This window comes from Symphalangus syndactylus, chromosome 24 (assembly GCF_028878055.3).
Source record: "Symphalangus syndactylus isolate Jambi chromosome 24, NHGRI_mSymSyn1-v2.1_pri, whole genome shotgun sequence".
NCBI classification, from domain to species: domain Eukaryota; kingdom Metazoa; phylum Chordata; class Mammalia; order Primates; family Hylobatidae; genus Symphalangus; species Symphalangus syndactylus.
The window spans coordinates 38,177,373-38,198,411 of record NC_072446.2 but is presented as its reverse complement, the minus strand read 5'-3'; the positions used below and the strand labels follow the sequence as shown (position 1 = coordinate 38,198,411).

The 21,039-nt window shown below is 47.4% G+C and overlaps 1 protein-coding gene across 13 annotated transcripts in view; it reads left to right on the top strand.

The window, feature by feature from the left end:
- The window catches only part of ITCH (itchy E3 ubiquitin protein ligase), a 153,485-nt gene that overhangs the window by 44,662 nt on the left and 87,784 nt on the right, over positions 1-21,039 (top strand). For 10 of the 13 annotated variants that reach the window (XM_055265899.2, XM_055265898.2, XM_055265900.2 and 7 more), the window contains 3 exons: positions 4,791-4,932; positions 8,650-8,774; positions 15,496-15,633. In XM_055265899.2, coding sequence (XP_055121874.1) covers positions 4,791-4,932; positions 8,650-8,774; positions 15,496-15,633 — 405 coding nt within the window. Of the gene's footprint in view, positions 1-4,790; positions 4,933-8,649; positions 8,775-15,495; positions 15,634-17,293; positions 17,417-21,039 lie in introns of those variants that run through there. The other 3 variants (XM_055265895.2, XM_055265896.2, XM_055265901.2) reach the window with 2 other exon arrangements.

Sequence of the window (21,039 nt, the reverse complement as noted above, 5' to 3'; positions counted from 1 at the left end):
ATACTGAAATAATTTCTCCTGTCCAGGTTTTGCAATGTGACCCTTGAGCAAATTTTTAAATTCCACAGAGCTTCTGTCTTTTTTTTTTTTTTTTTTTTGTGACGGAGTTTCACTCTTGTCACCCAGGCTGGAGTGCAATGGTGTGATCTCAGCTCACTACAACCTCTGCCTCCCGGGTTCCAGTGATTCTCCTGCCTCAGCCTCCTGAGTAGCTGGGATTACAGGCACCTGCCACCATGTCTGGCTAATTTTTGTATTTTTAGTAGAGACAGGGTTTCACCATGTTTGTCAAGCTGGCTCCTGACCTCAGGTGATCCTTTTGACTCAGACTTCCAAAGTGCTGGGATTACAGGCATGAGCCACCACGTTCGGCTGCTTCTCTTTTTATGTGTAAAAATTAGGACAGTAATACTGTTTCGCAGAATAGGTATTGATATTGAAATGACATTTACGTGCAGGCACATGGTAAATACTAACAATTGGTGCCCCTCCGCCCCTATGTAAAGTTTGTTAGGCCAGGCCTGGTGGCTCATGCCTGTAATTCCACCACTTTGGTAGGCCTAGGTAAGTGGATCTCTTGAGCCCAGGAGTACAAGACCAACTTGGGCAACATGGCAAAAGCTTGTCTCTACCAGAAAAAAATACGAAAATTTCCTGGATGTGGTGGCATGCACCTGTAGTCCCAGCCACTTTGGAGGCTGAGGTGGGAGGATGGATTGAGCCCAGGAGGTAGAGGTGGTTGCAGTGACCTGAGATTGTGCCACTGTTCTCCAGCCTGGGTGACAGAACCAGACCCTGTCTCAAAAAAAAAAAAAAAAAAAAAAAAGGTTTCAGTGGGGTTTGGTAGGATTATGTAGCAAAATTGCTTTCACAAATTTGAATCCAGCTGGGCACAGTGGCTCACGCCTGTAATCCCAACACTTCGAGAGGCTGAGGCAAGTGGATCACCTGAGGTCAAGAGTTTGACACCAGCCTGATCAACATGGTGAAACCCCGTCTCTACTAAAAATACAAAAATTAGCTGGTTGTGGCGGCGCATGCCTGTAACCCCAGCTGCTTGGGAGGCTGAGGCAGGAGAATCACTTGAACCTGGCAGGCGGAGTTTGCAATGAGCTAAGATCGCGCCATTGCACTCTAGCCTGGGCAACAAGAGCGAAACTCCGTCTCAAAAAAAAAAAAAAAAAAGTTTGAATCCTAGAAAGCCCTACCAGGGGCAGATCATTTCCTTCCTGTCAGCCCTGCATTGCTCTTTGTTCTAGGTTTAATCAGTTTCAGAGTGCCACAAGAGGCCCTGAAATATAATGAGTGTATGTATAATTGTTTGGGCTATTTCACCTTTTCTTAGACCAGGAATGTATTAAAAGTAGAAATTTTATGTTTTTCTGTGTAATCCTGTGATTAAATTTGGCTCTATATTAAGCACTAGAGCTTTAATTGTACTTTTTTTTTTTATTATTTTTTAATAGAGATGAGGTCTCACTATGTTGTCTGGGCTGGTCTTAAATTCCTGGGCTCAAGTGATCCTCCTGCCTGGGTCTCCCAAAGTGCTGGTATTATGTGCCCGGCCTATTACATTTTAATCAGAGATAGCTCTGGTCCCCACTTGAATATTTTTTATTCTGAAAAAGGCTTTCTACTTCATGTTTCCACTTAGATGTCTCAGCATCTGAAACAACCTTTTTTTTTTTGGAGACAGTTTTGCTCTGTTGCCCAGGCTGGATTGCAGTGGTGCAATCACAGCTCACTGCAGCCTTGACCTCCCAGGCTCAAGCGATCCTCCTTCCTCAGCCTCTCCCCAGCAGCTGGGACTACAGGTGCACACCATCATGCCTGGCTAATTTTTAAAATTATCTTTTGTAGAGACGGGGGTCTCACTATGTTGACCAGGCTTTGTTCAAACTCCTGGGCCTCAAGTGATCTTCCTGCCTCAGCCTCCCAAAGTGCTGGGATTACAAGTGTGAACCACCATGCTTGATCTTGTCTATTTGTCTAGCCTTCTCTTGCAACTCTTCTTTTTCTTCAGTCATTCTGTAGCTGGCTTGAATGCCAGCAAAAAGGCACGTAAGCCTAAAAGGATGGAAGTATTTGATATATATAAAGTCAGAGTTTCAGGGCCACCACCTGGGACTATGCCTGCTTGGATACCCAGACTTTGGACTATATATTAAGTTTCTTCTTCTTCTTCTTCTTTTTTTTTTTTTGAGATGGAATCTTGCTCTGTCACCCAGGCTGGAGTGCAGTGGCGCGATCTCGGCTCCCTGCAAGCTCCGCCTCCCAGGTTCATGCCATTCTCCTGCCTCGGCCTCCCGAGTAGCTGGGACTACAGGCGCCCGCCACCACGCCCGGCTAATTTTTTGTATATTTAGTAGAGACGGGGTTTCACCGTGTTAACCAGGATGGTCTCGATCTCCTGACCTTGTGATCTGCCCATCTCAGCCTCCCAAAGTGCTGGGATTACAGGCGTGAGCCACTGCACCCGGCTATATTAAGCTTCTTAAGTAGCTACTATATAAACTCCTCTGACAACTCCAAGGGTTCCTTAACTTTGATGAGCATTGGCATTCTCTGAACTTTGCTGCTGGGGTAGATAACCTGGGTGGTGGAGTAGATAACCTGGGTGGTGGAGTACTTCCTTGATTGTAGTTACCTCATCTATGAGGGAGCAATGAGTTGCCACCTGTGGAAATCATGGGGTGCTCTGCTAGATTTCTACTTGTTATACCCTCTAAGGGGCTTGGACAAAGCTGTTTTATGGCAAAGGTAACTAAAGGGTGAAGGCTAAGGAGTTTGTATCTCAAGATGCACAATATAGGAAGCTCTTGCTTAGATAATACGAGATGTTAAAAAAAATCTTTGTAATTCTTATTCTTCCATTGGCTTTCCAACACACAGAATAAAATCTAAATTATTATTATTATTTTTGATACGTAGTCTCACTCTGTCGCCCAGGCTGGAGTGCAGTGGCATAATCTCGGCTCACTGCAACTTCCACCTCCCGGGTTCAAGCAATTCTCCTGCCTCAGCCTCCTGAGTAGCTGGGATTGTAGGCACCCGCCACCACACCTGGCTAATTTTTGAATTTTTTTAGTAGAGACGAGGTTTTGCCATGTTGGCCAGGCTGGTCTTAAACTCATGACCTCAGGTGATCCACCCGCCTCAGCTTCCCAAAGTGCTGGGATTACAGGTGTAAGCCACCACGTCCAGCTGCAAATTCTTTATCTTGGCTTATAAAGCTCCCATACAAAGCTTATCTCCCTTCATTTACCATTCCTTCCTGTGCTTGCTATACTTCCCCTCAGATATGCCATACTCATTTGCCTCTGTCTGGAATGCTGTCTTATTCCCACCTCTAGTCTTCACATGGCTGGCTCCTTGTCATTTGGATGGTTGCTTAAAAGTCTTCTCACACATGCACACGTATGTTTATTGCGGCACTATTCACAATAGCAAAGAGTTGGAACCAACCCAAATGTCCAACAACGATAGACTGGATTAAGAAAATGTGGCACATATACACCATGGAATACTATGCAGCCATAAAAAATGATGAGTTCGTGTCCTTTGTAGGGACATGGATGAAACTGGAAAACATCATTCTCAGTAAACTATCGCAAGGACAAAAAACCAAACACCGCATGTTCTCACTCATAGGTGGGAATTGAACAATGAGAACTCATGGACACAGGAAGGGGAACATCACACTCCGGGGACTGTTGTGGGGTGGGGGGAGGGGGGAGGGACAGCATTAGGAGATACACCTAATGCTAAATGACGAGTTAATGGGTGCAGGAAATCAACATGGCACATGGATACATATGTAACAAATCTGCACATTGTGCACATGTACCCTAAAACCCTAAAGCATAATAAAAAAAAAAAAAAAAAAAAAAAAAGTCTTCTCAAAGGCCTTCCTTATTACCAAGTCATGTTCTGTCACATCAGCCTGTTTTTCATCATAAATACTTTAATTAGAATATAATCTCCTTGAAAGCCAGATCCTTTTCTTTACTGTTAATTGCTTTAGGCACAGAGTTTAGAGCAGTATCTGACACATGGTAGGCATTCAGATGTTTGTTAACCATGTTTGTCAATGCATACATTTTGTTTGTTTTGAGATATGGTCTTGCCGTGCTGCCCAGGCAGGTCTTAAACACCTAGGCTCAAGCAATCCTCCTGCTCAGCCACCTTTGTAGCTGAGATTACAGGTGCAAGCCACCCTGCCCAGCCATATGTGTACTTTTTAAATTTTTCCTCCTGTTGCCCAAGCTGTTGCACAATCATAGCTCATTGAAGCCTTGACCTCCTGGACTCAAATGATTCTCTTCCCTCAGCCTCCCAAGTAGCTGGGACTATTGGCACATGCCACTATGCCCAGCTAATTTTTTTGATTTTTAGGAGAGATGAGGTCTCGCTATGTTCTCCAGATTGGTCTTGAACTACTGAGCTTAGGCAGTCCTCTTGCCTCAGCCTCCCAAAGTTCTGGGATTAGAGGTGTAAGCCACTGAACCTGGCCCATATGTGTACTTTTTAATTGATCTGAGTTCTGGACTTTTGATACCATGGAATTCTACTGATGGGAATCTGGGTTGATGGTACGGGGAACCTCTATATTTATTTACTAGGATGGGAGTAAGTACAAAGGTTATGAGTGAATAAAATTGGTAAGTATTTTAGAGCAAAACTGCTTCTCTGAGTAAATTTAGTAAATCTGCCTAATTATGAAGTTAAATTGATTTCATGAGTGAATTAACATCTCAACTATTGAAATATTTTTCATTTCTTTTACGTAGTCATCTCAGCAAAACTTAAGGAAAATAGGAAGAATTGGTTTGGACCAAGTCCTTACGTAGAGGTCACAGTAGATGGACAGTCAAAGAAGACAGAAAAATGCAACAACACAAACAGTCCCAAGTGGAAGCAACCCCTTACAGTGTAAGTTTGGAAGTATTTTTCTATAGTATGTTTTGTTTAGTAGATGATTGGAAATACAATTAAAAAAATGTTTCTCACTTTGGTTTTTTTTTTTTTGTTCCTCCTTTCTCTCTTGTTTTTTTTTTTTCTTTTTCCTAGGACTCCTTCTGGTCTGCTTTTTTGTTTCTCTTTAGATAGCTGTTTTTATAGTCACTCCCTTTGGCTTTACCTTGTCTAGTTTAGTTGGTGATGATATTGCTCTTGTCACTGAACAATAGCTGAAGAGAGCCCATGGTCACGGACCTAAAAAGATTTCTGGCAGCACTTTTATTAACTTTGGGTTGAATTAAGGGATTATGAGTACTTCCCCCGCCTCTGTTTTTTAACTTAATTTTTAAAAATAGTGTTTTAGTTAGTTTTTTCTTTATTTTGAGATAGGGTCTCAGCCTGTCACCCAAGCTGGAGTATAGTGGCGCTATCATAGCTCACAGCAGCCTTGAACTCCTGGCCTCAAGAGATCCTCCTGCCTCAGCCTCCCAAGTAGCTGGGACCACAGGCATGCATCACTGTGCCTGGCCAGTTTTTTAGTATTTTAAATTACGGTGCCAGTTTTACTATACTTACTTATTTTTTGAATGAGATGGGGTGTTGTTATGTTGTCCAGAGTGCTCTCAACCTCCCCGGCTCAAGCAGTCTTCCCATCTCAGCGTTTCTCTCAAGTAGCTGGGACTACTACTATACATTTTATTCTACAACTTTCTTTTTGTACTTAGCACTAATATCATGGTGATCTCTCTACCTGAGTACATATGGATCTTGCATCCCTTATATAGCTTTGTAATATTCCTTAATATGGGTGGACTATATTTTAATAGTTTTGTATTGATTAGTTGGCTTCTAATGTTGTGCTATTAGGCAGCGTTGCAGATACATCCATGTGCATATATCTTTGTATGTTGGTGTTTATATCTGTAGTATAGATTCATAGAAGTAGGATATATAGCTCAGTTTTAACACAAAGCCCTAAATGTTGGCATTATAATCTAAGATATTGACACCCATTGAAGGTTAATTTTAATTTTTAAAATTAAAATAGAAGAAAACACATGGAGCCAGGTGTGGTGGCTCACACCTGTAATCTCAACTCTTTGGGAGACTGAGCCAGGAGGATTGTGTGAGGCCAGGAGTTCAAAGGTGCAGTTTGCTATGATTGCTCCTGTGAATTGCCACTGAACTCTAGCCTGGGCAACGTAGCGAGACCCTGTCTACAAAAAGACAAACAAAACAAAGAAAAAGAATGATTTGGCCAGGCATGGTGGCTCACTCCTGTAATCCCAGCAGTTTGGGAGGCCAAGGCGGGAGGATCACCTGAGGTCAGGAGTTCGAGACCAGCCTGACCAACGTGGTGAAACCCCATCTCTACTAAAAATACAAAAATTAGCCGGGCGTGGTGGTGGGTGCCTGTAATCCCAGCTACTCGCGAGGCTGGGACAGGAGAATTGGTTGAACCTGGTAGGCGGAGGTTGCAGGTTGCAGTGAACTGAGATCGTGCCATTGCATTCCAGCCGGGGTGACAATAGTGAAACTCCGTCTCAAAAAAGAGAGAAAAAAAAAAAATTTATGGAAGATCATCTTGAGGCCCATATCATTCCAATGTTTCTCATCTGTGTTTATTTCAACATAAATGTTTCTTAGGCTTTCTGTTTTTAATTAATGGCTCATTGTAGATTGAGTCAAAATGAAACAATGTATTAATAAAAATTTCAAGAGAACACATGAGGCTGGGAATGATTGCACATGTTTGTAATCCCAGCTACTTGGGAGGATAAGGTGGGAGGATAAGGTGCTTTAGTCCAGGAGGAGTTCGAGATTAACCAGGGCAAAGTAGCGAGTTCTCGTCTCATATATATTTTTTCCTTTACCAAGTGGAATCTATAAAAAGTCGCAGCCTCCATGATGGCCAGAGATGTTCAGTTGAATTAGATGGTCACCTAATTTCCTCCAACTGCTTTGAGTGCTTACTTGATATGTACTTGGAGGCTCTTAAGCTGTTAATGTCATGAACTCCTTAGTGATTTAAAAGTTAAGAAAAAAGAAACTCTCTTTGTAGTTCTGTGTCGTAGTGCTGTTCTTGATCACAAACATTTGGGGAACTTACAAATCAAGTTATTCTCCTGAATTTTTAAGTTGCAGCAAATTGGCCTGGAATTTTATCACTTCCATTGTTGTGTAGCAGGCTTTCCAGACTGCTGTTGAGAATTGAATTGAAACAATTAAGACTGATCATCTTTGACAGTATACTTTATGTACCTTTCTTCCATATTAAAAATAGTTAAGTTAAATTTATTTGCCTTTTATTTCATCCCCATTATGATTTCTGAATTGACTGATAGATAATTTTTTTTTTCCACTCTCACCCAGGCTGGAGTGCAGTGGCGCGATCTCTGTTCACTGCAACCTCTGCCTCCTGGGTTCAAGCAAGTCTCCTGCCTCAGCCTGTTGAGTAGCTGGGATTACAGGCATGCGCCACCACTCTCAACTAATTTTTTTTGTGATTTTAGTAGAGACGGGGTTTCACCATGTTGGCCAGGCTGGTCTCAAGCTCCTGACCTCAAATAATCCTCCCACCTCGGCCTCCCAAAGTGCTGGGATTACAGGCGTGAGCCATTGCGCCTGGCCGAGAAAGATTTTCCTAATATAATATATAGTATGAGCTCTCTTGAAAGTAGCATCTGAGAATTCTGAAAAGAATGAATACATTGTACCTGCTAAGAAGAGGAGCAATGTGGAATTTTTAGTTTGTTTAATCTACCGATTGCTGTTGAAATGGTGGTGGTAATAGGTACAGGTAGACTTCAAAGGAGGAAAGTGTTTCTTGTCCCCTCAAACTTGATCACATTAGAGAGAATGAGATATAGAGAAATTCAAACATCTCTGGAATTTGTCTTTATATCATTGAACCATAGGACTGTGGTAGATTATATAGTGCTCCTAGCTTTCTGATCCTTGACTCTAACATTGATTCTATGTGTATTGCAAATTCAAATTTCCCAGGTTACTTTGGAAATACCATTATAGAGAGTATTCTTTATTAGCATTTAGCAAGGTATGAGTGAATCTATATTTGATAGTTGGACTGGGCAACTTGCCTCTAGCAGTGTGAAGCTTGGTGTATATGATGTAATCTTCAAATCATGTAGCTGACTTGAGGAACTTTTTAATATAAAGTTTAATGTCAGGATTTTATTCAAATTACAGTTCTGCTACTTACTGGCTGTGTGACCTTCGGCAATTTGCTTTATCTCTGAATGTCAGTTTCTGTGTCTGAAGAAGGAAGTGGTAATTCCCATCTCATAGGGTTACTGTAAAGATAAAATAACCTCAAGCTCTATAAACTACTGACATAAGGATTTAATTTGTAAAGTTACTCTTCTGTACTACTAAAGTAAAACTAGTTTTCCAATAGTTTGTTGCAGGATAAGCAGTTTTACTTTTGTTGACAATATGTGTATGAATTTACTTCTATAGTTCAACCACAAGTGAAAATGACCATGTAAGCATGTAGCATTCAGATAATTTTCATAAGATTACTGAACATAGGCCAATATTGATTGTATAGTAAACTGTAAGGGGTGCAGTGAGAAGACTTTAGACTTTAAAACTGAATTGTAATTTATTTAGGATCTCATTGTGATATTCAATAAAAATAATATTTTTTCCTGCTTTTTTCACTTTTAGTATCGTTACCCCTGTGAGTAAATTACATTTTCGTGTGTGGAGTCACCAGACACTGAAATCTGATGTTTTGTTGGGAACTGCTGCATTAGATATTTATGAAACATTAAAGTCAAACAATATGAAACGTATGTATGTAAGACTAATAGAAATTGCACTTAGCTGTTTGTTTTTCTGGAAGAAATTTATATGCCAAACATGCATAATGACTCATGTTCTCTCATACTTTTAAGTTTTACTTGGTTATAGGGTGAACAGATAGAAAATTTTACACTATTGAAAGTATTCTGAGTAACCTTGGTTTGACCATTTATTTTGGATTCAGTATTTTTAGTAAATATTTTTTTACTTAGTAAATAGATATTAGTAAAGTAATACATAGTTAATTGTGGAAAAACTAAAATATAGAGCAGAGATGAAAGAAAAAAAATCCCACTTGAGAGACAAATCAAATGAATATTTTTACAGATTTCCTTTTCAGATGCTTTTTTTTGGGAGGGACATGGGGAGACAAGGACTCACTCTGTTTCGCTGGCTGGAGTGCAGTGGCTATTTACAGGTGCAATTGCAGCACAGTATAGTTTTGAACTCCTGGCCTCAAGTGATTATCCTACCTCAGCCTCTTGAGTATCTGGGACTATAGGCAGGTACCACCACATCCAGCTTTAAATGCTTATTTTTTAAAATGTCCTCATTTTATGTGGTTGTGGTTTTATTTGTATATTTATATAATATAGAAATATGTGTAGCTTGTTTTAATTAATATATCATGATTTTAAAACACATTTTTTCTTTTCTTTTTTTTTTTTTTTTTTTTTTTTTTTTTTTTTTTTTTTTTAATTTTTTTTTTTGCATACAAAAACAATAAACATTTTCTAAAAATACATACAAACAAAAAGATGCGTATCAAACATATTAGGAAGGTTGCACATGGGAAGTCGGGGAATAGAAATGGGGGTGGGAGTTAAAATAAATGAGAGAGGGACTTTATATGGATAAGTGATAATAACTCAATCCTCTATTTGACAAAGAAGAGGGAGAAGGAAGAGGAAGAAAAAGAAAGTGGGATAAAGGATCAGAAAGGGAGGAAAATAGAAAAAATTAGAGTATGACTCCAGGGTAGACCTGTTTTGTTGTCATTGAGTTGGTTGGTTGGTTTGTCTGTTGTATTCTTCATGTTTCGCCAAGTTGGCCAGACTGGTCTTGAACTCCTAGCCCGAAGTGATCAACCCGCCTCGCCCCCCAGAGTGCCGGGACCACAGGCGTGAGCCACCACGTCCAGCCCCCACATTGCTTCTGGCCTCCGTGGTAGACCTCCCAGACGGAGCGGCCAGGCAGAGGAGCTCCTCACTTCTACCCAGACACGGGGCGGCCGGGCAGAGGGGCTCCTCACTTCCCAGATGGAGCGGCCAGGCAGAGACGCTCCTCACTTCTTCCCAGACGATAGGTGGCCGGGCAGAGGCGCTCCTCACTTCCCAGACGATGGGTGGCCGGGCAGAGGCGCTCCTCACTTCCCAGACGATGGGTGGCCGGGCAGAGGCGCTCCTCACTTCCCAGACGATGGGCGGCCGGGCAGAGGCGCTCCTCATCTCCCAGACGATGGGTGTCCGGGCAGAGGCACTCCTCACTTCCCAGATGGGGCAGCCGGGCAGAGGCGCTCCTCACTTTCCAGATGATGGGTGGCCGGGCAGAGGCGCTCCTCACCTCCCAGACGATGGGTGGCCTGGCAGAGGCGCTCCTCACCTCCCAGACGATGGGTGGCCGGGCAGAGGCGCTCCTCACCTCCCAGACGGGGCGGCCGGGCAGAGGCGCTCCTCACTTCTTCCCAGACGGGGCGGCCGGGCAGAGGCGCTCCTCACTTCTTCCCGGACGGGGCGGCCGGGCAGAGGCGCTCCTCACTTCTTCCCGGACGGGGCGGCCGGGCAGAGGCGCTCCTCACTTCCCAGACGGTGGGTGGCCGGGCAGAGGCGCTCCTCACTTCCCAGACGATGGGTGGCTGTGCAGAGGCGCTCCTCACTTCTTCCCGGATGGGGCGCCCGGGCAGAGGCGCTCCTCATTTCTTCCCGGACGGGGCGGCCGGGCAGAGGCGCTCCTCACTTCCCAGACGGGGCGGCCGGGCAGAGGCGCTCCTCACTTCTTCCCGGACGGGGCGGCCGGGCAGAGGCGCTCCTCACTTCTTCCCGGGCGGGGCGGCCGGGCAGAGGCGCTCTTCACTTCTTCCCGGACGGGGCGGCCGGGCAGAGGCGCTCCTCACTTCTTCCCGGGCGGGGCGGCCGGGCAGAGGCGCTCCTCACTTCTTCCCGGGCGGGGCGGCCGGGCAGAGGCGCTCCTCACTTCTTCCCGGACGGGGCGGCCGGGCAGAGGCGCTCCTCACTTCTTCCCGGACGGGGCGGCCGGGCAGAGGCGCTCCTCACTTCTTCCCGGACGGGGCGGCCGGGCTGAGGCGCTGCTCACTTCCCAGACGGGGCGGCCGGGTAGGGGCACTCCTCACTTCCCAGACGGGGCGGCCGGGCAGAGGCGCTCCTCACTTCCCAGACGGTGGGTGGCCGGGCAGAGGCGCTCCTCACTTCCCAGACGATGGGTGACCGGGCAGAGGCGCTCCTCACTTCCCAGACGATGGGTGACCGGGCAGAGGCGCTCCTCACTTCTTCCCGGATGGGGCGGCCGGGCAGAGGCGCTCCTCGCTTCTTCCCGGATGGGGCGGCCGGGCAGAGGCGCTCCTCACTTCTTCCCGGACGGGGCGGCCGGGCAGAGGCGCTCCTCACTTCTTCCCGGACGGGGCGGCCGGGCGGAGGCGCTCCTCACTTCCCAGACGATGGGTGGCCGGGCAGAGGCGCTCCTCACTTCCCAGACGGTGGGTGGCCGGGCAGAGGCGCTCCTCACTTCCCAGACGGTGGGTGGCCGGGCAGAGGCGCTCCTCACTTCCCAGACGGTGGGTGGCCGGGCAGAGGCGCTCCTCACTTCCCAGACGGTGGGTGGCCGGGCAGAGGCGCTCCTCACTTCCCAGACGGTGGGTGGCCGGGCAGAGGCGCTCCTCACTTCCCAGACGGTGGGTGGCCGGGCAGAGGCGCTCCTCACTTCCCAGACGGTGGGTGGCCGGGCAGAGGCGCTCCTCACTTCCCAGACGGTGGGTGGCCGGGCAGAGGCGCTCCTCACTTCCCAGACGGGGCGGCCGGGCAGAGGCACTGCTCACTTCCCAGACGGGGCGGCCGGGTAGAGGCGCTCCTCACCTCCCAGACGGGGCGGCCGGGCAGAGGCGCTCCTCACTTCCCAGACGATGGGTGGCCGGGCAGAGGCGCTCCTCACTTCTTCCCGGACGGGGCGGCCGGGCAGAGGCGCTGCTCACTTCCCAGACGGGGCGGCCGGGTAGGGGCACTCCTCACTTCCCAGACAGGGCGGCCGGGCAGAGGCGCTCCTCACTTCCCAGACGGTGGGTGGCCGGGCAGAGGCGCTCCTCACTTCCCAGACGATGGGTGACCGGGCAGAGGCGCTCCTCACTTCTTCCCGGATGGGGCGGCCGGGTAGAGGCGCTCCTCGCTTCTTCCCGGATGGGGCGCCCGGGCAGAGGCTCTCCTCATTTCTTCCCGGACGGGGCGTCCGGGCAGAGGCGCTCCTCACTTCCCAGACAGGGCGGCCGGGCTGAGGCGCTCCTCACTTCTTCCCGGACGGGGGCGGCCGGGCAGAGGCGCTCCTCACTTCTTCCCGGACGGGGCGGCCGGGCAGAGGCGCTCCTCACTTCTTCCCGGGCGGGGCGGCCGGGCAGAGGCGCTCCTCACTTCTTCCCGGGCGGGGCGGCCGGGCAGAGGCGCTCCTCACTTCTTCCCGGGCGGGGCGGCCGGGCAGAGGCGCTCCTCACTTCTTCCCGGACGGGGCGGCCGGGCGGAGGCGCTCCTCACTTCCCAGACGGTGGGTGGCCGGGCAGAGGCGCTCCTCACTTCCCAGACGGTGGGTGGCCGGGCAGAGGCGCTCCTCACTTCCCAGACGGTGGGTGGCCGGGCAGAGGCGCTCCTCACTTCCCAGACGGTGGGTGGCCGGGCAGAGGCGCTCCTCACTTCCCAGACGGTGGGTGGCCGGGCAGAGGCGCTCCTCACTTCCCAGACGGTGGGTGGCCGGGCAGAGGCGCTCCTCACTTCCCAGACGGTGGGTGGCCGGGCAGAGGCGCTCCTCACTTCCCAGACGGTGGGTGGCCGGGCAGAGGCGCTCCTCACTTCCCAGACGGGGCGGCCGGGCAGAGGCACTGCTCACTTCCCAGACGGGGCGGCCGGGTAGAGGCACTCCTCACTTCCCAGACGGGGCGGCCGGGCAGAGGCGCTCCTCACCTCCCAGACGGGGCGGCCGGGCAGAGGCGCTCCTCACTTCCCAGACGGTGGGTGGCCGGGCAGAGGCGCTCCTCACTTCCCAGACGATGGGTGGCCGGGCAGAGGCGCTCCTCACTTCTTCCCGGACGGGGCGGCCGGGCAGAGGCGCTCCTCACTTCTTCCCGGACGGGGGCGGCCGGGCAGAGGCGCTCCTCACTTCTTCCCGGACGGGGCGGCCGGGCAGAGGCGCTCCTCACTTCTTCCCGGACGGGGCGGCCGGGCAGAGGCGCTCCTCACTTCTTCCCGGGCGGGGCGGCCGGGCAGAGGCGCTCCTCACTTCTTCCCGGGCGGGGCGGCCGGGCAGAGGCGCTCCTCACTTCTTCCCGGGCGGGGCGGCCGGGCAGAGGTGCTCCTCACTTCCCAGACGATGGGTGGCCGGGCAGAGGCGCTCCTCACTTCCCAGACGGTGGGTGGCCGGGCAGAGGCGCTCCTCACTTCCCAGACGGGGCGGCCGGGCAGAGGCGCTCCTCACTTCCCAGACGGTGGGTGGCCGGGCAGAGGCGCTCCTCACTTCCCAGACGGTGGGTGGCCGGGCAGAGGTGCTCCTCACCTCCCAGACGGTGGATGGCCGGGCAGAGGCGCTCCTCACCTCCCAGACGGTGGGTGTCCGGGCAGAGGCGCTCCTCACTTCCCAGACGGTGGGTGGCCGGGCAGAGGGGTTCCTCACTTCCCAGACGGTGGGTGGTCGGGCAGAGGCGCTCCTCACTTCCCAGACGGTGGGTGGCCGGGCAGAGGCGCTCCTCACTTCCCAGACGGTAGGTGGCCGGGCAGAGGCGCTCCTCACTTCCCAGACGGTGGGTGTCCGGGCAGAGGCGCTCCTCACTTCCCAGACGGTGGGTGGCCGGGCAGAGGCGCTCCTCACTTCCCAGACGGTGGGTGGCCGGGCAGAGGTGCTCCTCACCTCCCAGACGGTGGGTGGCCGGGCAGAGGCGCTCCTCACCTCCCAGACGGTGGGTGGCCGGGCAGAGGCGCTCCTCACCTCCCAGACGGTGGGTGGCCGGGCAGAGGCGCTCCTCACCTCCCAGACGGTGGGTGGCCGGGCAGAGGGGTTCCTCACTTCCCAGACGGTGGGTGGTCGGGCAGAGGCGCTCCTCACTTCCCAGACGGTGGGTGGCCGGGCAGAGGCGCTCCTCACTTCCCAGACGGTGGGTGGCCGGGCAGAGGCGCTCCTCACTTCCCAGACGGTGGGTGTCCGGGCAGAGGCGCTCCTCACTTCCCAGACGGTGGGTGGCCGGGCAGAGGCGCTCCTCACTTCCCAGACGGTGGGTGGCCGGGCAGAGGCGCTCCTCACTTCCCAGACGGTGGGTGGCCGGGCAGAGGCGCTCCTCACTTCCCAGACGGTGGGTGGCCGGGCAGAGGCGCTCCTCACTTCCCAGACGGGGCGGCCAGGCAGAGGCGCTCCTCACCTCCCAGACGGGGCGGCCGGGCAGAGGTGCTCCTCACCTCCCAGACGGGGCGGCCGGGCAGAGGCGCTCCCCACCTTCCAGATGGGGCGGCGGCCGGGCAGGGGCTGCAATCCCATCACCCTGGCAGGCCAAGGCAGGCGGCCGGGGGGCAGAGGCTGCCGCGAGGCCAGACCACGCCACCGCCCTTCAGCCCGGGCAACACCGAGCACTGGGTGAGCGAGACTCCGTCTGCAGTCCCAGTACCTCGGGAGGCTGAGGCGGGCAGAGCACTCGGTGTCAGGAGCTGGCGAGCAGCGTGGCCAAGATGGCGAACGCGTGCCTGCATGCAAAGGAGAAAAGGCAGGCAGCAGTGGCGGGTGCCGGCAGTCCCAGGGAGTCCGCGGCGCGGGCAGCAGCAAGCCGAGTAGACTGCAGCGTGGGCCAGAGAGGGAAAGAAAGAAAGAAAGAAAGAAAGAAAGAAAGAAAGAAAGAAAGAAAGGAAGGAAGGAAGGAAGGAAGGAAGGAAGGAAGGAAGGAAGGAAGGAAGGAAGGAAGGAAGGAAGGAAGGAAGGAAGGAAGGAAGGAAGGAAGGAAGGAAGGAAGGAAGGAAGGAAGGAAGGAAGGAAGGAAGGAAGGAAGGAAGGAAGGAAGGAAGGAAGGAAGGAAGGATTAAAACACATTTTTTCTACCCCTCGACTATCTAAAACATACTTCTAAAAATTTTCTCATTTAGGGCTTATTAGATATAATTTATCCTTAAATTATGTTTTTACTCAATTTAATTCAGGTATATATTACTAAATAATCTTTATTCTTATGCTAGCCCATTTTATACTATAGTCTTACAAGGATGGAATGAACATAATAAACGATGGAGATACTATTTTACATCATGAATATGAAACATGAGCATATTTTGTCCTTTTTAAAAGATGTAGTGTTTTGGTGTCAAAAGTGCTCAAACCTTGGGTGAAACATAAACGATTTATATGCACATATAGTTATATTTTCTTGGACATCACATTTTTAATAGTTAATTTTTAACAGTTAAGATGCCTTAAAGGGGAAAAAAGTGACCATTTTTTTGTAACTTTATTTTCTTCCAGTTGAGGAAGTAGTTGTGACTTTGCAGCTTGGAGGTGACAAAGAGCCAACAGAGACAATAGGAGACTTGTCAATTTGTCTTGATGGGCTACAGTTAGAGTCTGAAGTTGTTACTAATGGTGAAACTACATGTTCAGAAAGTAAGTGACTACCTTTTTAAGATCTTTAATGATTCTTAAATAAAATAGCTATTGTAGTATGCTGTATGTAATTATTTTGATTTTTTTTTTCAGATTAATAAATTGTTTTTTTCTGGCTGGTGTGGTGGCTCACGCCTCTAATCCCAGCACTTTGGGAGGCTGAGGCAGAAAGATTGCTTGAGCTTGGAGGTTGAGGCTGCTCTGAGCCGTAATCACATCACTGCGGTCCAGCCTAGGTGGCAGAGTGAGACCTTGTTTCTTTAAAAAAGAAAAAAAAGAAAGAAAGAAATGATTTTTTTCTCTTTAAAAAGTAGACATTGATCACTTTAAACATTTTCTTTTTAGTGTATTATTTCTATGAATAATACATGTGTATTTTTACATAAGTTGAAAAATTAGCCAAATAGAAGTTGAATCACATTTGCCTCCATGAGTAATGAGTGATTTATATAGTATTTATTCTGTAGGCCAGCTATGGCAGTTAATATGGGTTAGATGCCACACCGCCAACTGTGCCAATGGCAGACAAAGTTTATTGTCTGTAGCAGTGTGTGGTTGAGTTTAAATATGACTTTAAATCCTTTTTTTTTTTTTTTGAGATGGAGTCTTGCTCTGTCACCCAGGCTGGAGTGCAGTGGCGCAATCTCGGCTCACTGCAAGCTCCGCCTCCCGGATTCACGCCATTCTCCTGCCTCAGCCTCTCCGAGTAGCTGGGACTACAGGCGCCCGCCACCACGCCCGGCTAATTTTTTTGTATTTTTAGTAGAGACGGGGTTTCACCGTGGTCTCGATCTCCTGACCTCGTGATCCGCCCGCCTCGGCCTTCCAAAGTGCTGGGATTACAAGCGTGAGCCACCGCGCCCGGCCTTTTTTTTTTTTTTTTTTAAGACAGAGTTTTGCTCTTGTTGTCCAGGCTGGAGTGCAAGGGCACGATTTCGGCTCACCGCAACCTCCGCCTCCTGGGTTCAAATGATTCTCCTGTCTCAGTCTCCCGAGTAGCTGGGATTACAGGCGTGCGCCACCACGCCCAGTTAATTTTGTGTTTTTTTTGTTTGTTTTAGTAGAGATGGAACCAAGACTCGTAGCGAGATACTAAACTAGTTCAAAGTAGGGGAATATAAAGCTAGCTAGTTTTAAAATAAAACTTAAAGAAAAAGAAAAAACAAGTACACTTTGTTTCACTTGGAAAAAGTTTATTTATATAACTGCTATTTTCAGAAAATTTATCCACCAAAAAGAAAGAACCAAAAATGTGTCTGTAAGTACAGTAGGCCTCCCCTTAGCTATGGTTTTAATTACCCACAGTCAACTGTGGTCCAAAAGCAGGCGAGTACAATAAGGTATTTTTCCCCCTAAAGGTCCAAACAAAGCTAAAAAATGAAGTATTTTTGGAGTGAAAGTGAAACTGAGAGATGACATTCATAAAACTTTTATATTGTATATTGTTATAACTGTTTTCTTTTCTTTCTTTTGAGACCGAGTTTCACTCTTGTTGCCCAGGCTGGAGTGCAATGGCACGATCTCAGCTCACCACAACCTCTACCTCCCAGGTTCAAATGATTCTCCTGCCTCAGCCTCCAGAGTAGCTGGGATTACAGGCGCCTGCCACCACACCTGGCTAATTTTAATTTGCTATTTAGGTAGATTTCTTTTTTTTTAGATGGGGTTTCGCTCTTTTTGCCCAGGCCGGAGTGCAATAGTGCGATCTTGGCTCACTGCAACCTCCGCCTCCCGGGTTCAAGTGATTCTCCTACCTCAGCCTCCCGAGTAGCTGGGATTACAGGCATGTGTCACCACGCCTGGCTAATTTTGTATTTTTTAGTAGAGACAGGGTTTCTCCATGTTGGCCAGGCTGGCTTTGAACTCCCAACCTCAGGTGATCCACCTGCCTCAACCTCCCAAAGTTGCTGGGATTACAGGCATGAGCCACAGCGCCTGGCTGACTTTTTTTTTTTTTTTTTTTTTTTTTTTTGAGATGGAGTATCGCTCTTGTTGCCCAGGCTGGAGTGCAATGGCGCGATCTCGGCTGACTACAACCTCTGCCTCCCGGGTTCAAGTGATTCTCCTTCCTCAGTCTCCCGAGTAGCTGGGATGACAGGCATGCGCCACCATGTCTGGCTAAGTTTTGTATTTTTAGTAGAGACAGGGTTTTGCCAGGTTGGCCAGGCTGGTCTCGAACTCCGGACCTCAGTTGATCCACCAGCCTCGGCCTCCCAAAGTGCTGGGATTATAGGCATGAGCCACCGTGCCTGGCCCAGCTTTTTTTTTTTTTTTTTTTTTTTTTTTTTTTTTTTTTTTTTTTTTTTTTTTTTTTTAAAAGGTTGACTTACTCTTATATCCCACAGATCTGAAGTAACAAATCAGGTGTGGGCAGTTCATATCTGCCAGAGGTTCTCATTCATCTTTTTTTTTTCTTTTTGTGGGATGGTTTTTTTGGTGACTTGTTTAATATCTGTCTTCCCATTTATGACCTCTAACAAGAAACACAGAAAAGTATTATTGCCAAAGACTAATAACTAGTTTTCCTAAAGAGAAAGAAAAATGCATTTTACTTTCAACGTTTTTTTTTGTTTGTTTGTTTGTTTGTTTTTTTGAGACAGGGTCTCGTTCATTTGCCAAGGCTGGAGTGCAGTGGTGTCATCTTGGCTCACTGCAACCTCCACCTCCTGGGCTCAAGTGATCCTTCCACCTCAGCCTCCCCAGTAGCTAGGACTACAGGCGCACTCAACCACACCCAGCTAATTTTTGTATTTTTTGTAGACAGATTCTTACTCTGTTGCCCAGGGTGGTCTCAAACTCCTGAGCTCAAGCAATCCTCCTGCTTCGGCCTGCCAAAGTGCTGTGTTTATAGGCATGAACCACCACTCCCGGCCACTTTTAACTTCCTGATTATAAAATAGGAACATAGTCTTGTAGAGATCTTTACTCTTTATCATGTATACTCTGGATGTGTTTAAAATTAATTTAGGGATAGTTTTTGGAATATGTGACTTTTGGTTCTTATTGTATGCATTCCATTCTTTTTAAATTTTGATGCTTTGTTGTGTTAGGCTCTAGTTTTTGTAGTTCTGCTTAATGTTAGGGTAAACCATTTTCATATGTGAATATATTGATAATGTTTCTTACTAGAATAATAAATTCTAAGAAACTAGCGTAAATTTTTTGCTTTACCAAATATTATTTGAAGTTACTAGATCTCAACTGGTCTGGGTACCAACTAATTATTTTATAGAGATAAACTTTGCTGTAATGTTAGTTTTAAAAATTTGACTTACATTTGAACATATGTCTATGTATGCTCAGAATATTAAATAATTTACTTCCCCACAAAAGGTAGTAAAACTCCTTTCTTTTGTGTGTGTGTGTGTGTGTGTGTGTGTGTGAGACGGAGTTTCACTCTTATTGCCCAGACTGGAGTGCAATGGCGCGATCTCAGCTTACTGCAACCTCCATCTCTCGGGTTCAAGCGATTCTCCTGCCTCAGCCTCCCAAGTAGCTGGGATTACAGGCAAGCACCACCACGCCCGGCTAATTTTGTATTTTTAGTAGAGATGGAGTTTCTCCATGTTGGTCAGGCTAGTCTCGAATTCCCAACCTCAGGTGGTCCATGTGCCTTGGCCTCCCAAAGTGCTGGGATTACAGGCACGAGCCACCGCGCCTGGCTGTAAAACTCCTTTCAACATGTATGTTATGTTTTTGTCTTACTTTATGAGAGGTACTTTAAAAATTGAAGTATTGAGGCTATGATATGGTCATTGTGAATTTCAGTGAAGACTACTGTGTTCTTCATTTTTACAATTTACAAAGCACGTTGGTATATATTCTCATATTTAATATGTGTAAGATATAAAATAAAATGAGCATCCCTGAAACTATCACACAGCTTAAGAATTAGAGTATTAACAATATCATTGCATCCACCTGTATTTTTCTTCCTATATCATTCCTTTCCTTTCCTTTAGAGATAATCACTATTCTGAACTTTGAATTTATCATTTCTGTGGTCTTTAAAAGTTTTATCCTATGTGTGATACATAAGCATTACTTGTACGTTTCTCTTGAGCTCTATGAAAATATCAGTGTTGCCTGTTTTTTTTTTTTTTTCTTTCTTTTTTTTTTTTTTTTTTTTTTTTTTTTTGTGACAGAGTCTTCCACTGTTGCCCCGGCTCGAGTGCAGTGGCGTGATCTCGGCTCACTGCAACCTCCTTCCGGGTTCAGGCGATTGTCCTACCTCAGCCTCCCGAGTAGCTGGGATTACAGGCGTCCACCACCACACCCAGCTAATTTTCAGTGTGGCCTTTTTCTTTTTTTGAGATGGAGTCTCACTCTGTCGCCCAGGCTGGAGGGCAGTGGTACTATCTCCGCTTGCTGCAAGCTCCACCTGGCCGGTTCACGCCATTCTCCTGCCTCAGCCTCCTGAGTAGCTGGGACTACAGGCCTTTTAAGATTTAGTCATATAATTGTGTCTGTAGGCCATTCACTTTTACTACTGCATAGTAATCTGTTGAGTGAATGTACCGGGTTTTAAGATTTTTATATCAAAGGACATTTGCTTAGCTTTTTTTTTTTTTAACCATATGAACAGTGATACATTGAACATTTTTGCATATGTTTATTAATAAACAGATTTAACGTTTATGTTGGGTGTATGCTTGAGAGTAGAATTACTGGGGTATGTTTATTTTCAGCTTTACAATATTAATTGCTTCTTCAAATACGCTATTTGTTAGGATTTTTTAAACTGAGATGAAATTTACATAACATACAATTAACGTTTATATAGAGTGTACACCTTAGTGTTGTTTAGTGTATTCACAATGATATACATCCACCATCTATCTCTAGTTTCAGATCTTTTGTCACCTTAGAAAAAAAAACCCATTTGTTTCTTCTCCCAGGCCGTGACAACTACTAATCTCTCTGTCTCTATGGATTTGCCTATTCAGGATATATCACATAAAAGGAATCATGTGACTTTTTTTGTCTGCGTTCTTTACTTAGCATAATGACTTTGAGATTCATCCAAGTTGTAGAATGTGTCAGTACTTCCTTCTTATGGCTGTATAATAATTCTACTGTGTATACATGTGCCACAATTTATTTATCCATTCATTCATTGATAGACATTTGGCTTATTTCCATTTGGCTGTTATGAATTATAAATAATGCTGCTGTAAGCATTTGTGTACAAGGTTCTGTGTAGAAATATGTTTTTATTTCTTTTGGATGTATACCTAGGAGTAGAATGGCTGATGCTTGTTTTGATAGTTTCTCATTTCTTCCTTGTAATTTTTTTTGATACATAGGATTTTTTTTTAAACATTCTCCATTTGATAATTCCAGTGTCTGAAATCCTTGGGTATATAAATGGTTTGTTGTCTCTTCCTCATTGAGGTTTGTTTTCAT